Raw genomic sequence first — 22,277 nt, 5'->3', positions numbered from 1 at the left:
ATAAGTTTTCTTATAGAAGAGGTATATCTAAAGCAGCATTTGAATATATTCAATAAGCATTGAACATGAAAGCAAAGATTATTGGTGGAGTCATATACAAAGTTTGTGTTAAAGAAATGTTCTATCTAAAAACAAAGGATGCTAATGAGAAGGAGTTGCCATTTGAAGTGGTAATACAGAAGCAGCCCTCATACAATTCATGTGTTGCATTTATGAAAAGGGTAAACAACACAAAGAGATATTTTGCTTGTAAGCATATATAGTTTATGTTTTTAATTCAAGATATGAATAACCATATGCACATCCATCAAGTAAGAATAGCTCAACATGTTTTGAAGGACATGCTCACAAAAGCTATAAGGAGCTACCCTACCACTTCATATTAGGCCAGACTTCCATTGCCTCTTTTGATGTCGTACTCCTTTTTGGTTGACCAAGAATACATGGTATATCAATGTTCCTTGATTGTAAAAATACGAGTACAAGCATCTCCATGTGGCAAAAAATTTAACTTTTCAACTCTATCATGAAATGTAATCTGTTTCAAATTCTCCTAGCTAGCATTATAATGTTACTTGTTCTTGCCTCAATATTACCCTTTATATATGTTAAATGTTACATGATCTATAAAATTGCTTGTCAAAAAAGATAAGCAGTTTAGTAAATACGTGAATCTCATTAGTGCCATCTTGCTCTCTCACACACTAGTAGGCTATTGATAACCCAATCTTCTTGCTAACTCGTGCTCACTCCACAGACATACTCGTTGAGACAGGACCATCAAGATAAAGAGGCAAGATTTAGCCCACTCCCTTCTATCCCCATAAGCTTTCTGAAATTGCTTCAAAAATTCACAAACATTCTTCGGTTCAAATCTTGAAAACATTGAGCAAGCCATGCAAACTATATGCAAGTAACACTTAGAGTAATAAAAGTGTTAAGGAGTACCCAATATCTCCACCAAAAATGAATGTGTGGGTTCGATTGTCTGTTTGGAGTACATCACATCCATTTATGAAGGGAAATTAAAATGTGTTGATTATCTCACCTTGGTATTACAAGGGAAGTATTATACAATTCCACTTCAAGATCAAAGTGATTTTGATTTTTAAAAAAAACTGAACTACAATACATCTCCAAATTAAATTACTCACCCCTTTGGCTCTTCCTCGTTGCGTTTTCTCAACTTAAACCTTATCACTCTAAGGTTTTAAAACTCAGTAGTCTCCTAAGGTTTCAAACCTTCACGTTTAAGCGCATTAAATTCATATTATTTACTTTGAGACCTCTGTGTCATGCTTCTATGCTCCACCGGCTTCTACAACAGTCAGCACATGTGCAGCAAGGTAAAAAATTAATCATATCGTAATATTTTTTAGATAATGCATCATGAATATCCTTAGCCATTCACACAACTCCTCTGCATTGGCCATCATCATGCCAAAAAGGATTTCAACTATCAGTACTGCAAGCATCATCACACGAAGCATTTGCTCAATTGCAAGTACTCATCTTACACTTGCTTATCAAGTGTTGGAATCTTGGAAACGACTACTCAAAAGGACTTCATCGACATATGCTGAAGCAACATTTTCAGTTTCTTTTGCCTACCTTTTGATTTCCAATTTTGTATGACTCAAGGGTCCTCTACCCAGGTTGTCTCCCGAAATCTGAATATTTTTGGATGTCTTTTGGAGTTGTTGTAAAGCCTTGATGCTATAAAAGGCAAAGATGCATTCTTATCCCAATTAAGAGTCGGGGGGCAACTAAGTAATAATCTCAGCTTTAGTCACATAAGCCGATTGAGGGAATAGTTATGGCACGGGATGTGTACATGGCTAGGTCGTCTCTCTACAATGATGTGATGGGGTTGGAGGTTAGTTACTTCTTTTGTGGTCGGGTCTCACAACCTTCGCTGGAATTATATTACCTCAGTGATGTGGGCTATATCTAGATTGTTTTGTTGTAAACACCCTCTTAGGTGTGAATGCCCTTTATTGAGGGTGAGGTCAAAAGATAAGGCCTTAGTGCCTATAAATACATTGTACATGGTGTGAGTATTATCATTCATAATACAATCATTGTGTTCATGTGCAATCTCTCTCTCTCTCTCTCTCTCTCTCTCTCTCTCGCGTCACACCATGGCTTGAGCTTCCATCTCCACTCTCACCTCTTGTGATTGTGGCACCATGTTTCCCTACATGTTGGAATTATTTGAGCCTTAGTGATGTGGGCTATGTCTAGGTTGTTTTGGTGTGAACATCGTCTTACGTGTGAACGCTCCTTATTAAGGGTTCGATCAAAAGGTCATTTTTTAAATGAAGTAATAGATAATTTGGCAAAGTATCATGATTATTATTCACAAGAAATCAATTGTTTATTACCCTCAAGCAAATGATCAAGGCGAATCTTTAGGTAGGATTTGTAGAAGATCCTAAAGAACTTGGTGAATGATAATCATAACAAACTGGCATCATAAGCTTATTTTTGCATTATGGGCCTTCGGAACAGCCCACAAGACAATAGTCTTACACTCTTTTCAATGGTGTGTGGATTGGAAGTCGCATAGACTTTGTGGCTTTAGGTAGCTGTATCCACCAGACTTTCTCTAAGGTATCCGAGGAGCACTGATCTAATAGTTTCGCAAGAAACAACTTCAAAATGTCATGACAGGAGTTTTGTGGGGACCTAGTTCTTCTGTTCAACTCGTGGACGGATCTGCATACGAGCAAGATCAAGCTCCCGATGGGTTGGACCATACAAGATAAGGCTTTGGACCATCTTTTTTAAATTGATATCATTGGATGGTTTAAAGCTACCCAAGCTAGTTAATAGATTCTGGTTGAAGCCTTATTATGGAAAATTACTCGAATTAATCGTTTAACCCTCGGTTCGTTACATTGCCATGTGTATTAATCATGTAAATCCATGAGTAGTGCGAGTTGCATGCCTCGCCAGGAGCCATAGAAGTTACCACGGCCATAGATTACAAGTTCTTGAGGATGAAGATGGCATCGGTAGGGTCCGCTGGTGGAACTCAAGACGAAGATGGTGACTACCTTCTGCTTACCTTATAGGTTCTGTGGAATGTGCTGGAGATGGTGTCTGACTTATGATTCACTATGGAAGGAGCCATAGAAGCTGTTACCGTGGCCATAGATTAGCACTTTCAGGCGCTGTTATCCTCCAATACCAAGGAGTACCTTCTCAACAATCATGATGACTTAGGTCCCCACATGGAGCTTAGATTTGTGAATTAGAGTGATGGACTAGAAGCAGAGCAAGGCAGAAGGGTTTAATGGGCGTTCCTGCTGATGACTAATTTGGTGGTGGAAATGAGGAAGCTAGATCTCACCACCTCGCCATATTGACAAAAGGAGCGAATGCCTGAGCATTGCTTGTGCACCCTTTCCTACAATGATCTTTACTCACCCTCCCCTTTCCTTGGTGGAGTGAAAGGAGGGGTGAGCTCGATTCAAACTCACGTCTCGGAGGGTTATAGAGATTGGAGCTCTGGGGATAATACATAGGAGGTTGATCTGTCGTGGTCGGCAGCAGGGCGTTTCATAGGTTCCCAGTCAACTGTCACCGGCTGACGTTTCTGTCTGCTGAGATGTCTAGTTGGAATTCCATTCTGATTGTCAAGCTGTCTATTCTGATGGTTGCTGATGTACTGAACTGCAGTCCATTCTGCCTGCTTACGGCTGGTCACTCATTCTGCCCCTGCTGATGTGTCATACATTTAGTGGGCTTGCTCATGATTCTGCCCACTGATGTGTTGCCTGTTCATTGGTGGGTGCTGCTCCCGACAACCACGACGGACAGAATGGTCATCCCCATGACCATTCTGTACTCCCATCCCGTTTCATCCCTATAATAATCTCTTAACAAGGGTCGTGTGTTACATCCTTGGAATGGTTCTCTTTGCTAATGTGTGCCTGTATTTGATGCTCTGAATTATGGTTCCCTACAAGGATGTTTTGGTTGATCAACGCCCAACTCGATCAAACAGCTGTCAAGGCCCCCTTTGCTATGTGCAGCAACAGAGCGTTCAAGGCTCCCCACATGGAGCGCAGCCAACAGCAGCCCCTCACCACCTCATCTATCGGTGCTTCACAACAGGTCATTAACTGGAGACAAGAGCTTCTAGCTTCATCCCAACCTAACAGAATAGTGATTTCTTGACTGGCACGAATTCTGCTTAACTAAAGCTTTGATACGGTTCCATCCCGATTTATGATGTAATTGATGGTATGTTAGATTATTGGCCATGCTTGAGAGCTTCACTAGACCTCTTTGACCCAACACGACATTGCAAGACTTGATTTACAGCTCACCCCCTCTACAGTCCTAGCACTTGAGACACTCGACACCATAAACCAACCTTGAATAGAACTTAATGCAGCAACCCATTAGTAACCCACATCCGCATGCCATTCCACTTTAAGATGATATGGTGGAGAAATATTTTAGCTAGCTGCCATAAAAAGCTATTCATAAGATTGAGCCCTTTCCACACACCATGGGTGTTCCCAAGAGAAGCGCATTGGATATCATGGGTATCCCCCCCCCCCCAGTACACAAAAAATGTGGTCACCTGCCACTTCGCTCACTGCCCATGGATGAGTAAAACATGGGCTGGCAACTTTGGCTGGAAAACGATAGAAACCATTCCATGAGCAAATCAGCATATAGCTGCACTTCTAAATCCTAACATAAAGACAAGAGAGCTGGACCTGCTGAACCCATTGCTGAGAACACCTGCAGGCTTATGATTAATAACGGAATTTTGGGTGTTGAAGACCGTCTAACTCCAGTCACTCAGCAGGCACCTCTTCTGCATATAACCAGCCTTGGTGTGGAAGTGCAGAAGCAGCTCATCATTGTTGTCTTCTTGTGTCAAGCCATATATGCTGTATGCCCCTACCGCACTGTCATTAAAGAGAGAAAATAACTTGCAAAAAGAAAAGTCAACTTTTTTGCAAGAAAACAACAAAAAAATATTACATGGCTTGTTTAAATGGTCTAACCCATTTGATCACCTGGCATTTTGAGCCGAGAACTAAGCATATGTATGCAGAGAGCTATCCTGAGACCGCCAATTTGTGGAAATCACTATAAATGCTAAGATGCCATTGAAGGCACCAGTAGAAGGAAAAAAGCCCCAGCCAAAAATTGCATGCCGAGGAAATAATGCTAATCAAGGAATTATAGGTCATGAACTGTCTTGGGATTGATGGACTACATTTCTTTACATAACAAATCCTCTGCCTGTACAGGTTCAAGAAGTGCATTGCATGCACATGGTGTAAACCTCAAGCAGTCCTCAGATTTAACCAGATACAGGTTATATGATATCTCCAAGAACTTAGATCTTCAGAAGTAGATGTGCATCAGAAAAATCAGGGTCTCCGGCCCCTTTTCAGCTTCAATTGGATGCAATAACCTTCATTGCTGTTTGCTTGTTACAAATGAGTGGCCATTCAAATGCATTATTGAGGCTTACTGCGTGGCGGCATCCCTCGCAGTAGATTTGTGAACCCAAAAAAGCTTAGCTTTCCATCACTGTGTCTGACCCAGTCTCGTAAGACAACATGAGCTGGGACTGTAGACGGGACACCAAGCTCCTGGTTTACCAAACAAACAAAAACATAACATGCATTATTCACTATGATTCTCACTGAAGAAAGCACCATGTCAACCACGGAAAACAAAGGTATCACAGTGCTTGAACCCACAGCCTACAACTAGGGATCGTAACAAACCAAAAAGCGTTCTCCTTACGAGTTTACCGGGCACATTTTGTGCCATGTAAACCCCAGCTCGTAAATTTGCCTGTCAAGGGCCGCACGGGCAGATGGTGGATGTGCAAGAGTGCCTGTCCAATGTCCATCCTGACAGGAATGGTACTTCACTGACGGGCAGGTGCTGTTGTGTAGCCAAGTAAATCTTGTTTGGCACCTTAAATCTTCTCTCACACCAAAGCATTATGAAAAATTTCAACGTTTTAGGATATCAGCTTCTTTAGGCTATCTCTTCCTAGTTCAAGATGCCAGGCATAAGAAGCCCGCAAGCAAAAGCATAGCAGAGGTAGAACAAGCACTTACCCTAGCAAGATCTTCAATCATGACAACCCGATTGCCTTCCTTCTCGAAGATTTGATAGGCATTGTGTGCTTGCTGCTCCCACCTTTCGAGCCCTTCAAATTGAGGCACACTAATAGCCGCAGCACAAAACTCTTGAAAGTCCATCTTCTTGAACTGAAGAGCATCAATCTGCAGGTGAAGGAAAACAACCAAGAAGCTTCACATCCTCCCACTGTGTTTTGTATCAACGATTTATATCCACACGAAACAGCAGTAGGGCAAGAAGGGACAACGTACAGAAGAGATCATGTGCAGCATCCGAGAATCCTTCATTGCCTCCGTTGCATTCTTTGCCAGGGCCTGCTCGAGAAAAACCTTCACTGTATTATGATGTTACAAACTAAATACTTCAACCAAGAATCAAAGTCCTTCGTCATGCATGATTCCACAACCAATGAAGTGAACATATCTACCCACGCTCCCACTGCCAACTCCCCCACGCACCCTCCACCGCCATCTCAAAGTCCAAAAACTGTAAATTATAACTCAAACTCACTGATTTGAAGTTCTCCAGTGATATCCGCCCATTCTTGCTGGGCTCTAGCAGTATGAACTGAGCTTGCAAGTAAAACAAATCTTCTTCCGACAGTGTCTTTGAGAATGCCTGCAACATATTGCTGACCCTATTGTTAGAAGGTTCCATAAAATCAACTAATATTTCTTTCACAAAAAAAGGCCAATCCATGTCACTCAGAATGTAAAAGATTACAAAGCCAGCATCAAATCTGTGTAAATTCCAGAAACTTCTTCATGAGAACAGATTCAAGGTAAGTGGGATGCCTAAATATTTTTAGTGGGGAGACACAGAGAGAGAAACTGTTGACCTCAGTCCAAGTTACATAAGACCCTGGCTAGTCAGAAGTAACCGCACGCTGCAGATCCTTCTCCTCGCTCTTCCAATTGCATGTGAACCACTCCTTGAAAAGGCTAGAGTGCAGAATACTTACATGATTTATAAGAGGGACTAAGCTGTATATTTTTAGGACCTCATGGGATCTGGCCGGTGTGACATGCACCCGGTATGATCGTGTAGCACACAGCAAGGCCTTCTTTATGCCTTTATGTTAGGCTGAGTTTAAGCAATCCACATTGATTCTTGAACAAGGAAATAGAGCTGTAGAGAGAGAAGATGGAGGGTCGACACCACATTGGGTCCCAACTACCCACTGAAGGGCCCGCTCCCGCATGCGATAGTATTAGCTTTTATTACTTTGGAGAACTTCTTTACAATGCAGTCTTTACCAAGAACTTACTTAGAAGCCTCTTCGGAATCCAATATGCACACCCAGTTCTGCTGAGGGGATGCGGACTAATGGCTGAATGCTGAAGATAACTTCTGTCTGCTCTAGACTGTAGCATACTAAGGTGCTCTGCTGTAGAGATGTATGCAAAAGTCACAAAACTCAAGCTCACATGATCGCTGACGTGTTTCACTGCTGAATTATGCCAGAATGAGATGATTCCTACATCCAATCGGCTATTCATATGCTGTCGGCCTGTTCAAGTGGACAATACCCGGCTTGCTGAAATGACATTTATGATGGTGCCTTTCACACTTGTGGTGTAACATGCGGAAGCTCTGGGGGTCTTCTTTCAGCCCTAAACACCACTGGAAACATGCTGATGCAAAAACACAAACAGGAGAGAGAGAGAGAGAGAGAGAGAGAGAGAGAGAGAGAGAGAGATGCTGGAAATTCAGTATATTTCATATAGTACAAAAAGGTACTTTTCTACAGCCCTAGGCTGCCTCATACAAAAGGTGATAAACACGCAAAATCTAGTCCCTGCTTGGACCCTAAGGACCCATTCCCTAGAGGAATGAATGAATACAATGATGAACACTTGCACCCTTTTATAGTCCCTCTGGACATCTTAGAGTGTTGGCCGACCAGCAGTCGGCTGGCCGACTGGACACAAAATCCATAAAAGCTGCGCCAATAGGTCTTCTTGCTATGTCATGGTGCGTTCTCAGACGCCTTGCTCTCTGCCATTGCCATATTAGGCAAGCGATCATATTGCCTGATGAGGAGGAGGAGGCAATCTTCATGGAGCTCTATAGTGAGCTTCCATTGCCCCCTCATGATGATACCCCACTGCCTAGAGAGCCCTTGTTTGATGATGATGGCAACCTACTTAGCGAGAATGATCCCCAGAGTGTCTCGTCCACCTTCGACGAGTCCTCTTCAGAGAACTCTCTTGATGGACACTCTAGTAGTGATCATGTTGATGATCATGCAGATGTTGGTGATGATGTAGACTTTTGATATGTTATAGCTCTCTAGGCATTGGGCATCTATCTCCTTCTAGCCCATCGATGATGTATTGTAGTATGTAGTATACTGTATCATGTATGTACGCATGTTGGCGGTCGCCCATGCCATGAGTTTTTGGCCTATCCTTTTGTAGCAATTTTGTACTCTAATGGCATGATGACATTATGTTCATGGTTCTACTATTTTGTAACTTCTTGTCTACAATTTTTAAGTTTAGGAAGTATTTTTTTTTAAAAACGTACTAATATCGTACCGTACCTCAAAAAATTTTAAGGTACCAATTAGTACCGTATTTTATCGTACCGTACCGTACCGTATCGTACCTTTCGTACTAACTAACCATGCCTCCCACTTCCCGGGAGGTCACCCATCCCAATTGTGTTCTTGCACAAGCGCACTTAACTGAGGTGTTCCACAAATTGGCCTAGCCATCCAGACCCCAAAACCTTAAGGTGTTAGGTGACCTCCGGTAATCCAATTTGTAGAAACCTCAACTTGCCAAGATTCAAACCCAGTCTCACCACGTGAGAGGTGGTTCTCTCTAGAAGTGTGGATTGCATCTCCAACACGTAACTTGTCTTCATATTTGCATTGCATTGGATTATCAGGATGGCAACTTTGTATAAATACTCCAAAAAGATACTTCATTATTGGGGAGGGGAGGGGAGGGGGGTGCGGAAGGTCAACCCAAGTGGTGGTGTATTGTGCAATGCTTGTCTCTTGCAGATTATCTTGGGCAGTGATGTATCTTTCAATTGTTTTGTGCATTGTGGCTATCACATTTTGAAGTGTTGACGCACGTATTGTTCACAAGAAGGTGCCCAAGGAAATTCACACCTGGCTGGTGTAGTTACAACTAGCACTATATTATGTGTAGCTTAGGCTTTCAATAAAGCGATTCCAATGTCCGCTAATGTGTACGAGTTCTTTTGTGTGGGAATAGCCTCTTAGAAGGATATTATTGTTAGAAGTCATCTCCTGTCTATTTTTATACACCAGGGCCTTTGTTGTGGGTGTGCCCACCCTTATGAGGTGTTTTCTCATTTTTCCCCACTCTCCGTATTTTTCTCCCATTTTTTCCTATTTTTCTGTGGCATGGGAGGCAGTCTAGTAGTGGCAGGAGGACCTTGAACCTGGCCGACTGCATCTGTGGAGATTCTGGAAGTGGCGGACTGCACTGCATGAGTCGTGGACTTCCTTGATGCTGGCCGACCCACTGTGCTGCTGGATGATTGTAGATTTTCAGTCGTGGAGGTGTTTTGTGTCCTGTCGGCTGCCCTACAGCAGGCCGACTGCTGATGGGGGGCCATATAAAAAGGCCCCCAGCCCCTTGTCATTTCTTTGTATCATCTCCGGGATCTTCTTGTGTATATAGAGCAGAGTTACACGCCTCTATCTCTCTCTCTCTCGTGCTGTGATTTTCTGCACTGCAATTTGCTCTTGTGTTCCCAGATCTGGTCATCATCTCTGCTCCGTATTTTGACATGGTATCAGAGCCTAGGCTCTAGATAGTTCTTGGGATTTGTGTGAGCAAGAGGGGGATTGTTGTGTTGCAGATTGGTGGACTGTTTGGGATTGTTCGGGAAGAGGAGAAGCAAGAGGACGGCGGGCTGATTTGCTGGATAGCCACTTGCAAGTGTTAGTTCTTCTTTGTTCCCACCCACCCACCCTTTTCAGAGTACATCCCCGCAATGGCAGATCTGTTTGAGATGGCCGAGAGGCATGTGAAGAGATCCCGACACTCCCCACGTTCCCGGTGGACCGTCAATTGGACGGAAGCAACTACGGCATATGGAAGGTTATGATGGAATCTGTTCTGGAGTCTTACGACCTCGCTGATTTCGTCGTTGTTGGGGTTCCACGGCCGGAACGGCCGGAAGTAGAGAAAGGGGAGTTACCGTCGATCCGAAAGGACTGGGAGGCTCAGACACAGATGTGGGATCGTGTCAACGCCAGGGTCCATTCGTTTATCTTTCTCAACGGCACACCGCAGGTAATCAATCATGTAAAGCATACGACGCTGGCCAGAGGTATATGGCAGCATTTGGCCTCTCTTTACAACAGGGTATCGCCCATGAAGAGGATTTCCTTGAAAGTATTGATGCGGGTTATGAGCCCTGCAAAGTCGGCGACGATGCGGGAGCATATTAACAAGCTGCAGGCTCTTCCGCAAGAAATTCTTCAGGCTGGGAAGGAGATATCGTCAGAGGACATGGCCATCACGTTGCTATCGCACTTGCTCTCTTAGTACTCAGCATTTTACTCGTCTTTGATTACCAGTGGCAAGCTCAACACCATCACGTGGGAGGAGCTTGTGCCCATGGTCCTGGACCAGGAGGAACGATTCACGAACCCTCCTCGGGGTGGAGGTTCGTTCGGAGGCCTTAACTGGCCAACGGTCGAAAGGCCATAACACAGGCAAAGGGAAGGCTTCGTCGGAGAAGTCTTCTAAGAAGAAGTCCGTTACTGACCGCGAGAAACTAAAGGCAGAGAGGACCTGTAATGATTGTGGCGAGAAAGGCCACTATTGGAGGCAGTGTCCCAAGCGGAAGACCGAGAAGGGTGAAGATTCCTCAACAGCAATCATTAAGACTCCGGCTTTTGTGCACCTGGATGTGGTGGACACCGATGTTTCAATTTCTTTAGGCAGGGAGGAGATTGAAGGATTCTCCGCAACGGATACTCGGGAGTGGATTCTAGACAGTGGTGCTTCCAAGCACATGACTCCTTCCCGTTCCGGTTTACAGGATCTCTGCAGGCTTTCTGGTCACATTCTTACTGGGGATACATCCACTATCCCAGTTCACAGTGAGGGCAGGTTCGAGATAGTTCCCGATGGCAGAGGGGAGAAGCATTCCTCCCAAGTGTTGTATGTTCCGTCACTTGGTTTTCATCTGTTGTCAGTGCATCAGATTTGCAAGACAGGCGTACGGGTGGAGTTTGATGAGCACTTTGTTGCTCTCTGGGACAAAGCAACAGGCCAGGTAGTTTGGGAAGCCGGAGTGGAGAATGGAGTTTACAAGCTTTCAGCACTCTCTCCCAGGTCCTCAGGTTTGTGATGAGTGGCAGTCTGGTAATGGCCACTTAAGTGTGGATACGCTGCAGGTGCAGGCTTTCCTGGACCAGATGGTGGATAGCTTGCCAGTAGATGGCAGCAGTTGGCAGGAACTCTCCAGTACTGATGTTGGTAGTTCTTGTGTTCGTCAGTCAGAGGAAACTGAACAGGTAACTTGTGCTCTGATGTCTCGTAGTATTCGGGACAAAGAACCTCCTGTAGATGAGGATGTTCTTTCCACGGGGACCTTTCGGAAAGCCAGGCATGTGCCAGTTGATTACTTGCAGAAGGAGGTGCATACTCCAAGCTTTGTGGTTCCGGATTCAGAGAGAGTGGTTGACAGGTTTCAGAAGGCCTTGCGTGGTCTTCATCAGGTTTCCGAGACTTGTTTTTGCACCGTAACAGGTGTTGATCCTTGTGAGCAGTGTGATGCCTCTTTGACTCAGAAGCAGAATGGTTCATTGATCTGGTTGATGGACACCAAATTGGACAAGAGCTTCCTGATGAGGCAGTTGAGCTCATGGTTGCAGATGACTCTTTGGGAGGCAGGATTGCGTTTCCTATGGTTTCTGCGGGCTGCGAAGGATCATGGACTCTTTTACACAGGAGGGGGATTGATTGATGGAGTCCGACTCCACGGTTGGAGTGACTCAGTTTGGGGAGGAGATCCGGACACGAGGAGATCTACTTCAAGTTTTACGGAACAGTAAGAGGCAGTCATCTTTTGCCTTGTCGAGGACACAGGCAGAGTACCGGGCTGCTTGTGATGCTGCTTGTGAGGTGGTGAGGATGCAAAGGTTGCATTGCAGGTTTGGGCTTCCACTGGAGGAACCCATGGTCATCCAGAGGCACTTTGTTCGTGAACAGATCGTTGCTGATGACATCTTGCTAGAGTTCTGTTCGACGGAGGACAGTACGATGGACCTCTTCACGAAGTCGCTATCTCAGGATTTGCTCAGGCGGCACCCCAGCTCCCTGTGGTTGGTTTCACAGCCAGGAGCTAAGAGGGGGTGTTAGAAGTCATCTCCTGTCTATTTTTATACACCAGGGCCTTTGTTGTGGATGTGCCCGCCCTTATGAGGTGTTTTCTCATTTTTTTCCACTCTCCGTATTTTTCTCCCATTTTTCCCTATTTTTCTGTGGCATGGGAGGCAGTCTAGTAGTGGCAGGAGGACCTTGAACCTGGCCGACTGCATCTGTGGAGATTCTAGAAGTGGCGGACTGCACTGCATGAGTCGTGGACTTCCCTGATGCTGGCCGACCCACTGTGTTGCTGGCCAACTGTAGATTTTCAGTCGTGGAGATGTTTTGTGTCCTGTCGGCTGCCCTACAACAGGCCGACTGCTGATGGGGGGCCATATAAAAAGGCCCCCAGCCCCTTGTCATTTTTTTGTATCATCTCCGGGATCTTCTTGTGTATATAGAGCAGAGTTACACGCCTCTCTCTCTCTCTCTCTCTCTCTCTCTCTCTCTCTCTCTCTCTCTCTCTCTCTCTCTCTCTCTCTCTCTCTCTCTCTCTCTCTCTCTCTCTCTCTCTTGCTGTGATTTTTTGCACTGCGTTTTGCTCGTGTTCCCAGATCTTCTCATCATCTCCGCTGCGTATTCTAACAATTATGTCAATATGATGATGTGGCAAAGTGACACCTATTAGGGACACTTGGCATCATATTTGACATGTGGCATATATGGTGGCAGCTATGCCCACACCTTATAAAGGAAGCCACTCCTATAAAAAGGACCATTTATCATAATGAATATATGCTTTCCATGACACTTGTATTTTTCCCTAATCCCTTTGCTATTGTGCGCATTATCTTGCTGGTCAACGAACTGCTTCTATCTAAAATTTGTGTGGAAGTTCTTAACACTTAACAATGCATCTAACCACGTCCATGAGAGTCATCCGATTGGCATGTAGGTTGCCAATGTCTATCTACGCATGCTAGAGTTGCATGGATTCCCAATCTAACTCGTGTTGATGCTCCACAGCCGTGAGTTCTGCATGGTGCAGGTCTTCTTCAACCCTGCATTTGACTTCCTCAACCTTTCATTCCTCAACAAGTTCCCAACATCTTTGTTGCTCCATTAGGAGAAGCATGTGTTTAAATCTCCGTGGGACCTTACTCGTTAGGGTGCTCTTTAGGCTTTGTTGCCTCTTTTGCTTGTTAAAGTTGTGGCTTTAGCAAATTGTTTTGCCCCATCTGCTCTTGGATGAAATTTTAGTTGTTTTGCAAAAGCGTTGCTTCGACACTGGTTGTATCTTCTTGCAAACTTTCTTCTTCGGTGGTGTCTTCTTTAAAGCTTTCTTCTTCTCATGTGACATGGTGGACCGCTTGGTGGTTTTTTTGACCGCAGTTTTACCATCCACGGCATGCTCTCATTTTAGGTAGCCAAGCTGAATCACAACCAAAAGCTTTGATACTGGTGTAACATGGAACCGGTATGATCATGTAGCACACAGCAAGGCCTCCTTCATACCTTTATATTAATGTGAGTTTAAGCAATCCATCACAACCGTAGCGAGAGAAGACAGAGAGTTGACACTAGATTGGGTCCCAACTACCCACTTAAGGGCGCCCTCCCGCGTGCAAGAGTACTTGCTTATTACTTTGGAGAACTTCCTTACAATGCAGACTTTACCAAGAACTTACCGACGACAATTGACTGTGACATGCCAAATGCAAGGACGAGGTAGACCAAACATCGAACCATCTAGCAATCTATAGACAACTTAGAAGCCTCTTCAAGAGCCAATATGCACACCCATATGTGCTGAGGGGATGCGGGACTGAGCTTGAATGCTTGAAGATAAACTTCTAGATGCCTTGGACTATAGCACACTAAGGTGTATCTGCTAAGGGGATGCGGTACTAAGCTTGAATGCTTGAAGATAACTTTTAGATGCCTTGGACTATAGCACACCCATATCAACTGAGGGGGTGCGGGACTGAGCTTGAATGCTTGAAGATAATTTCTAGATGCCTTGGACTATAGCACACTAAGGTGCTCTACTATAGAGATGTATGCATAAGTCCGGAGACTCAAGCTCACATAATAGATGATGTGTTTCACTACTGAATTAAGCAAGAATAAGATGATTTATGAATGGAATTGAGGGGCTACTTATATTTTCTCCCCTATATCAATTTGGCTATTCATATGATGTCAGCATGTTTAACCAAACATACCTAACTTGCTGAAAATTGACATTTATGCACGCACTGAATTTGCCTTTGGGTGGTAGCCACCCTATGAAGAGGCTTTGCCTTTGCCTCTTTGATTGGCAGCAAAAGCATGATCCCCATCACGCAAGATATACATGTTTTGCCATGGTTCTCTTCTTGCAAGAGCATAGAAGCCAACTCATCAAAAGTGTGGGCATTTGGATGGCCCTTAGTAGAAGCAAAACCTTGGTAAGTATTTGGCAATACATTGAGGACAGTAGACACCAAAGAACTATCCAGATAAATCTCATCAATACTAGCAAGCTTGTCACCATTTGGTCCCTCACCCGTCTCGACTAGTGTTTTATACGCTAGGTGGAACCAAGATGTGAACAAGGATTTTTCCACAGGAGAAAGCTAGAGCATTTTACTGGCATGGTTTGGTCTGAAAGATGACCATGCTGCATGAGTAGCATGGGATTTTATTCATCAAAGTGACTTATAATAAGTTGGCGTGTTCACATATCATTAATGATTGGCTAGACATATTATTATTATTGGGCTTGGACAGGTGGACAAAAGGAGGCGCCTAGATGAAACTTGGGCATCAAGCCAAGAAAAGCATAAAGTTTATATTTTTGGGCCAAAACTTGGAGTACAAGCCAAGAAAAGCATAAAGTTGATATTTTTGGGCCAAAACTTGGAGTACAAGCCAAGGAAAGCATAAAGTGGTAATTTTGGACTGGTTCAGCCACTTTTAGCCAAAAAGGGGGGAAAAGCACTTCAAAAATAGAGCTAGTCGACTCTATTAAAGCAGGTTTGGGCTGTTTTATCATGATGCGCATCCCAATACTGGGCGCTTTCTCTCTCTACAGGCCGACCTACTCTGTTTCTCTCTCTTGAGTGACTGGCCGTACAGCAACAGACCTTGTTTAATGTTATGGCAAGTCATACTGTGGACAGTAGGCCAACCAGCTCACCTTCTCTCTCTTGCAGCACTGGTACAGGCCGTACAGTAGCGTTGTATGGCAAGTAAAGCAACACGGTACAGCATGGACAGCCACCTTCTCTCTCTTCTAGGTGACTGGCGACGGACTGTAGTTTGACATTCTCTCTCTCTCCTCTCTCTCTCTCTCTCTCTCTCTCTCTCAGAGTAGACCGTACAGTGGTATAGTGGTCGGGTGGATCCTTCTCTCTTTTGCTCAGGTTGTGTACAGTGGTACAGCAACTGGGTCATTTCTTCTCATCTCTTCACCACTCCCTTCTGGACATTGGTTCAAGGACTGTGTTTCAAGATACCAGGGATTGTTTTTGAAGAGCTTTTCCGGGACTGTTTTGAGAACCTTTTCAAGGCTGTTTTGGCACAGAGTTCGGCATTGGGTTTGACACCGCACCGGGCTGTTGATTCATTCTTGGAGTGGTTTGCGCTTTGATTCTTGTGCAAGTGTTTGTTGAGGAAGTGTTTCATGACTACTATGCGGAAGCGTGCTTAATGATGATTAACGCAAAGCAATAAAGATTAACGCTAATCACATGCTCATGACATAGAGGAGTAGAGAGAAGGAGTAGAGCGACTCTTTACCTAACCTACTCCTACTATATATTACTGAATGAATAATTACAATGATTGTCATAGATCCAATGTAGATCTAGACTATGAATGCTATGAATGAACTTATGCTTATTGTTCTCCACTATGCGTTAATGAACAACACTGATTTGGAGATGTACTTGGTTGATCCAAACTGTTAGACTGCATGTCCTTGGTCTTGGCTCTGCAATCTGTCTTTGAATGATTATGAATGACCCATGAGCTGCCTTTATATAGTAAAATGATAACAAGTCGTAATCCCGTCAGTTTTCACTTTTCAGGCCATAAAAAGTCATCAAAAATGTCATAAAATGTGTTCATGTTGTGCCCATAATATGTTCCAACCATTGGTGCATGTCCTCGGCACCTCCAAGCGTCTATAGGGCCACCAAATTGGCTCCAAACTGCCCATATACAACCTCTAACTTTGCCCTAAAGGCGGCTGTAAGGAATAGTCATGTCTACGTGGCACCAAATTAACATGTGCACGTGACATTTCCTCTTGCTGAACTTGGAGTTGGGGTGCACATGATGCGCCTTTGCTCCATGATGTCGATCCGCCGACTGCGGGCTGGATCTCCCATAGGGTGTCTCCACCACTATCTCCTCGAGACCTGTGGGCAATGGAAGTTGCCCTTTGCCTTTGGAAGCTCTATTGGCATGGTAGACTCCATGAACACCTCAGAAATTGAAGTACTTATCTTCTTCTCCTTATTAATTGTGGGAACCTCCCGAGCTGTCACCTCCTCGATGGCTATGATGATCTCCAGAACTCGCATGGAATCTTGAATTGTTTGTGTCTCTCTATGCTCGAACAATTGTACCTCTTGGTTGACCTCAACCTGTGCATCCGACACGGTTTCTAGTGCCTCTTCGGTATCCCGTTGTCCTTGGTCTTCTACTGTGGTACTCTTGTCCTCTTCCTTGGTCTTTCCACACTTGCTTCCATTGGAGTACTTTGACTCATCATGGCGAAAAGCTTCTTTATTTCTTTCCAATACTCTTCTTCACGTCTTTCGTCGTCTTTTCTTCTTTGCCTTGCTTCTTCTTTACGTTGTTCTCTTTCTTGCCTTGCTTCTTCTTCACATTGTTTCCTTCTTTGCCTTGCTTCTTCTTCACGTTGTTTCCTTTGGCGATCTTGGTCTTCACATGCTTGTTGGTAAAGCTTTTCCCTTTCTTGGGATTGCCATTCGAACATTGCCCAACTAGCTTCACTTTGCCTTTTCATCAAAGCGAAAATATCCTCTATGGTTTCTATGATGCTTGTTGTTTTTCTATTATAATCAGCCCCAAAACCCTAAACCTAGGCTTCTACGTGTATCCTAGACAACCTAGAACCATGCTAGACTGAAATCTAGACTTTCTAGTGATGCAAAAAGGTTTATTTAATGGAAAAACGCAAACCCTAATTTTGCTTGCAAACCCTAGCATTGATGAAAAACTTTTCCTAGAAACAACCTAGACATGCTCTGATACCAATGTAACATGACTACTATTGTAACACGCGGAAGCTCTGGGGGTCTTCTTTCAGCCCTAAACACTACTGGAAACATGTTGATGCAAAACGCAGATATGGAGAGAGAGAGAGAAGAGAGAGAGAGATGCTGGAAATTCAGTATATTTATATAGTACAAAAAGAGTACTCTGCTACAGCCCTAGGCTGTCTTCATAAAAGGGTGATAAACACCAAAATTATGGTCCCTACTTGGACCCTAAAGGACTCAATCCCTAAAGGACTGAATGAATAGAATGAAGAGCTACGCTTGCTATTTATAGTCCTTCTGGAACATTGCAGGAGCTGGCCGACTGATGCTTGGACTCCTCTTTTGCTAGTCGGGATGTGCCACACCATGTGCTGGACCGCCTTCTTGCAGCCGACCTCTTCTAGTACAGCCGACAGGCTCTTATCTTCAGCCTATGTCATCTGTGTGTAGCCAACATGCTCTTCCTCTTGCTCTACAAGCCTTGCTCCAATCCATATTGCCCATAGCACTCTGTGCTCCAATCTCTGATTCTATCTGGTTCATACTCTTTATCTGGTTGCCTCTTCTGGATCAGTACCTGAGAATGTCCAAGGCATCTTTCATGCACATGACATCCCCCTCTGCTAAACTTGATGACGGGATTCCAACCTATTCTTGGATGACTGTCATCATCCCAATCTTTTCCCGAAGTCCCTCTGTCATCCATCCATCCTTGGCAACCCTTTTCTCTGAAAGCCCGGCCCAGTCTCCAAAACCACTCTGTCTCATAATAAGATCTATGCATCTGTTCCATCTAGTCCACCATCCATTCCTGCCTTGACTTTGAACACCATCTTGGTCTTCATTCCTGAGAAATGAGTCTGGCACTCTCACATCACCCCTTGGAGGATAAACCTCCCTTGGGACCGTTGACCGATAACCTATCTGGCTCACAGGACTGCCATCCTCTCTGGCTTTGTGGAACACCACCAGCAAACCTCCTGGGAGCTCTTCCCGATTCTATGTTCCTTGCCTTGGGCTTCGTATCCGTGTACTTTCTTGTACCTTGGACCTGTACACCATCATATGGGACTGATTCAGTGTTTAGCTTTGCTGAGCCTGATGCTCTGATATTAATGTAACACGCAGAAGCTCTCGGGGTCTTCTTTCAGCCCTAAACACTCCTGGAAACATGTTGATGCAAAACACAGATATGGAGAGAGAGAAGAGAGAGAGAGGCTGGAAATTCAGGATATTTATATAGTACAAAAAGGGTACTCTGCTACAGCCCTAGGCTGTCTTCATAAAAGGGTGATAAACACCAAAATCATGGTCCCTACTTGGACCCTAAAGGACTCAATCCCTAAAGGACTAAATGACTAGAATTAAGAGCTACGCTTGCTATTTATAGTCCTTTTGGAACATTGCAGGAGCTGGCCGACTGCTGTCGGACCAGCCGACTCATGCTTGGACTCTTCTTTTGCTGGTCGGCGGACTGCACCACACCATGTACTGGACCGCCTTCTTGCAGCCGACCTCTTCTGGTACAACCGACAGGCTCTAATCTTCAGCCTATGTCATTTGTGTGCAGCCGACAGGCTTTTCCTCTTGCTCTCCAAGCCTTGCTCCAGTCCATACTACCCATAGCACACTGTGCTCCAATCTCTGATTCTATCTGGTTCATACTCTTTATCTAGATGCCTCTTCTCGATCAGCACCTGAGAATGTCCATGGCATCTTTCATGCACATGACATCTATGTGGAAGCGTGCTTAATGATGATTAATGCAAAGCAATAAAGATTCACGCTAATCACATGCTCATGACATAGAGAGAAGGAGAAGAGAGACTCTTTACCTAACCTAGTCCTACTATATATTACTGAATGAATGAGTAATTACAATGATTGTCATAGATCCAATGTAGATCTAGACTATGAATGCTATGAATGAATTTATGCTTACTGTTCTCCACTGTGCGTTAACGGAAAACGATGATTTGGAGATATACTTGGTTGATCCAAACTATTAGACTACATGTCCTTGGTCTTGGCTCTGCAATCTTTGTCTTTGAATGATTATGAATGACCCATGAGCTGCCTTTATAATATAGTAAAGTGATAACAAGTCGTAATCAAGTCGGTTTTCACTTTTCAGGACAATAAAAGGCATCAAAAATGTCATAAAATGTGTTCATATTGTGCCCATAAGATGTCCCAACCATTGGTGCATGTCCTCGGCACCTCCAAGCACCTATAGGGCCACCAAATTGGCTCCAAACTGCCCATATACGACCTCTAACTTTGCCCTTAAGGCGGCTGTAAGGAATAGTCATGTCTACATGGCACCGGATTAACGTGTGCACGTGACAGGAAGCTTTGTAGAAAATCCGGTGCAGTATTACACCCGCACCTTGGTTTGGTTGTAACCCTTTTATTCATCCGAATAAAGCAGTTCCTACGGGGGGCCGGCCGTTCCGGCCCAGTGTCGTGTTCCCTTTAGCATTGTTTATGGTTATTTCCGTTGTGTTTTCACATCTTTGTTTGGCATCTAAAGTGTATGTACATTGTTCCGGATTCCTGTCTAGTTTCAAAGCTACTCTTTGAAATCTTTGATCTTTGTAAGAAACTCATCCATCAAGTCTCCCTCATTTATATGCTCAAACTCTGACCGTTTGCGTAGTTGGACAACACGTGCCTCATTACGCACCAAGTATAGTGCTACAAGCACATCCCAAACATACTTAGCTTACATGAACGAATGTGCATGATTATGCTCTGTTTCACAGACAATGCAAGCAACGCATGTGCTTGTGCATCTATGTTATCCCATCTAACTTGCTCCTAAGTAAATGAAGCAAGTGCACGTGTGACATTAGTGCCTTACTTTGCATCCGATGCACATGGAGCTTGTTGTTGCGTAGCAGCTTGTTGGTGAGGCAAGGCATACCTCAATGCCAACAATTACATTCCAAAGCCCCTTTGCAACTAATACATGCCTCATCATATAAGAACATAGGGGATAATTGGTCCCGTCAAGCTTATCCTTAGTGGATAGCATTCCAAATACATCATTGCCATCTATTGTTCCTCTTCAAACAAGTTTCCTGACCCACACACTACAAGTGTCCAATCACACTACAAAGACAATGTCCATTGAATAAACCCTGTATGGCTGCCAAGTAGCCCACGGATGGCCATAAACTTGCAAATGTGTTGAAAAAGCAAGTGTAGGGATACAGATTACTTGTTGGAATCAAAGTTGTAGGAGACCAATTTTTCAAAAAGCCCTAATTTGCAAGTATTGTCGACAGTCTAATTTTGATGCAGGAAGTCGATTTTGTCAAAAGCCCCAAGAGAGATCATCTGTCGATGTCGAGGTGCTGACGCAAAAGCACCCATGGACAACGTGCAAAGGGTCGATGTCAAGCACACACGTAGAAGCTCCAAAAAAACTGGTTTGGTCTATAGTCGCGCAGGAGGCCAAAATTCAACCGGTCACGGAGGCCTGAAGGGAATAAGCTCAGCCCGCCCTACGCCACCCAATTTCTTGCCCGCCACCCCCTGGCAGAGCTAAGCGGCTGTAGTGGTGCTGTCGATTGGGTTGGGAGGTGGTGGTTCTATGGCCACTGGCATCAAGCTAAGGGCAAGAGCAAAACGAGTCGTCAACGTGCAACTTTTGGACGATACAACAATACGAAAGCGCGCCAGGGCAGAGGATGCTGACAGCGGTGTGCTCTAGAGACTGGCAAGAAGAGAATCTAATATGATACAAAATGTTGGGCTAGGGTTTGGAGCAGTAGTTACACACACACACACAGTGAACTCAGTCGTGAGCAAGGAGAAGAGAGAGAGAGAGAGAGGCACACAACTTGATGTGTGTGAACTCAGTCGTGAGCAAGAGAAGAGAGAGAGAGAGAGAGAGAGAGAGAGGCACACAACTTGATGTGGATTATGTGATCATGAAATGAGTGCCAAGTACAAAATATAAGGACACCCTATAAGTGGATAAGAGGGTAATCACATGCACAGGAAAAAGGCTCCTAAAGAGCAAAAAAGTGCCCCGTCTAGTCCTAAGTGTTCACACACATCACTACCATATATATGGCTCCAAGAAGGGTGCACAACGCGATGAATGTAGATCTGTTAGCAATCATTTCCTGCCTGTACCATATTACTTTGTAGGGAGTGAGGGCCTCTATTGTGGGTGTGCTCGCCCAATTAGGGGTAGTCTCCATTTTTCCTCATTTTCCATGGTTTTTTCCCCAGTTTTGCTAGTCGTGGGGGGACTCTCTGTGCTAGCCAACTGTTGTGATGTTGGCCAACCTAATCTGGTCCTAGGACCGACCCTTTTTTCTGTTGGCCGATTGCCATGTTTGCTAGCCAACTGGATTTATTCCAATCATGGACTTTTCAGGGGCTGTCGGCTGTTTTGTGGCTAGCCGACCAGCAGCCCAGGATGGTATAAATACCACCCTTTCCCCCCCACTTGTCATTGTACCGGATTAGTGCATATAGCAGAGTTTATAAAGCTTCTCTCTCTCTCTCTCTACACTTTTGTGTTTTCTTTCTCACATCAGTTCATCTC

The 22,277-nt window shown here is 44.4% G+C and overlaps 1 protein-coding gene across 2 annotated transcripts in view; it reads right to left on the bottom strand.

The window, feature by feature from the left end:
• Positions 1–4,955: 4,955 nt before the first annotated feature.
• LOC147614354 (CDPK-related kinase 5-like) overlaps positions 4,956–22,277 on the bottom strand; it is a 38,641-nt gene continuing 21,319 nt past the window's right edge. Inside the window, exons 8-12 of one of the 2 annotated variants that reach the window (XR_015263106.1) lie at positions 6,643–6,750; positions 6,384–6,446; positions 6,108–6,275; positions 5,766–5,968; positions 4,956–5,627 (exon numbers count right to left, since the gene is read on the bottom strand). Coding sequence is in view for 1 of the 2 variants with exons in the window: in XM_086780900.1 (XP_086637026.1) it covers positions 5,493–5,627; positions 6,108–6,275; positions 6,384–6,446; positions 6,643–6,750 (474 nt within the window). In the remaining variant the exon portion in view is untranslated. The remainder of the gene's footprint in view (positions 5,628–5,765; positions 5,969–6,107; positions 6,276–6,383; positions 6,447–6,642; positions 6,751–22,277) is intronic. The other variant, XM_086780900.1, reaches the window with a different exon arrangement.

Source organism: Cibotium barometz, chromosome 42, assembly GCF_041138505.1.
Source record: "Cibotium barometz isolate CiBa-2024 chromosome 42, ASM4113850v1, whole genome shotgun sequence".
Taxonomy (NCBI): Eukaryota; Viridiplantae; Streptophyta; class Polypodiopsida; order Cyatheales; family Cibotiaceae; genus Cibotium; species Cibotium barometz.
This window is presented reverse-complemented; position numbering and strand designations above follow the sequence as displayed.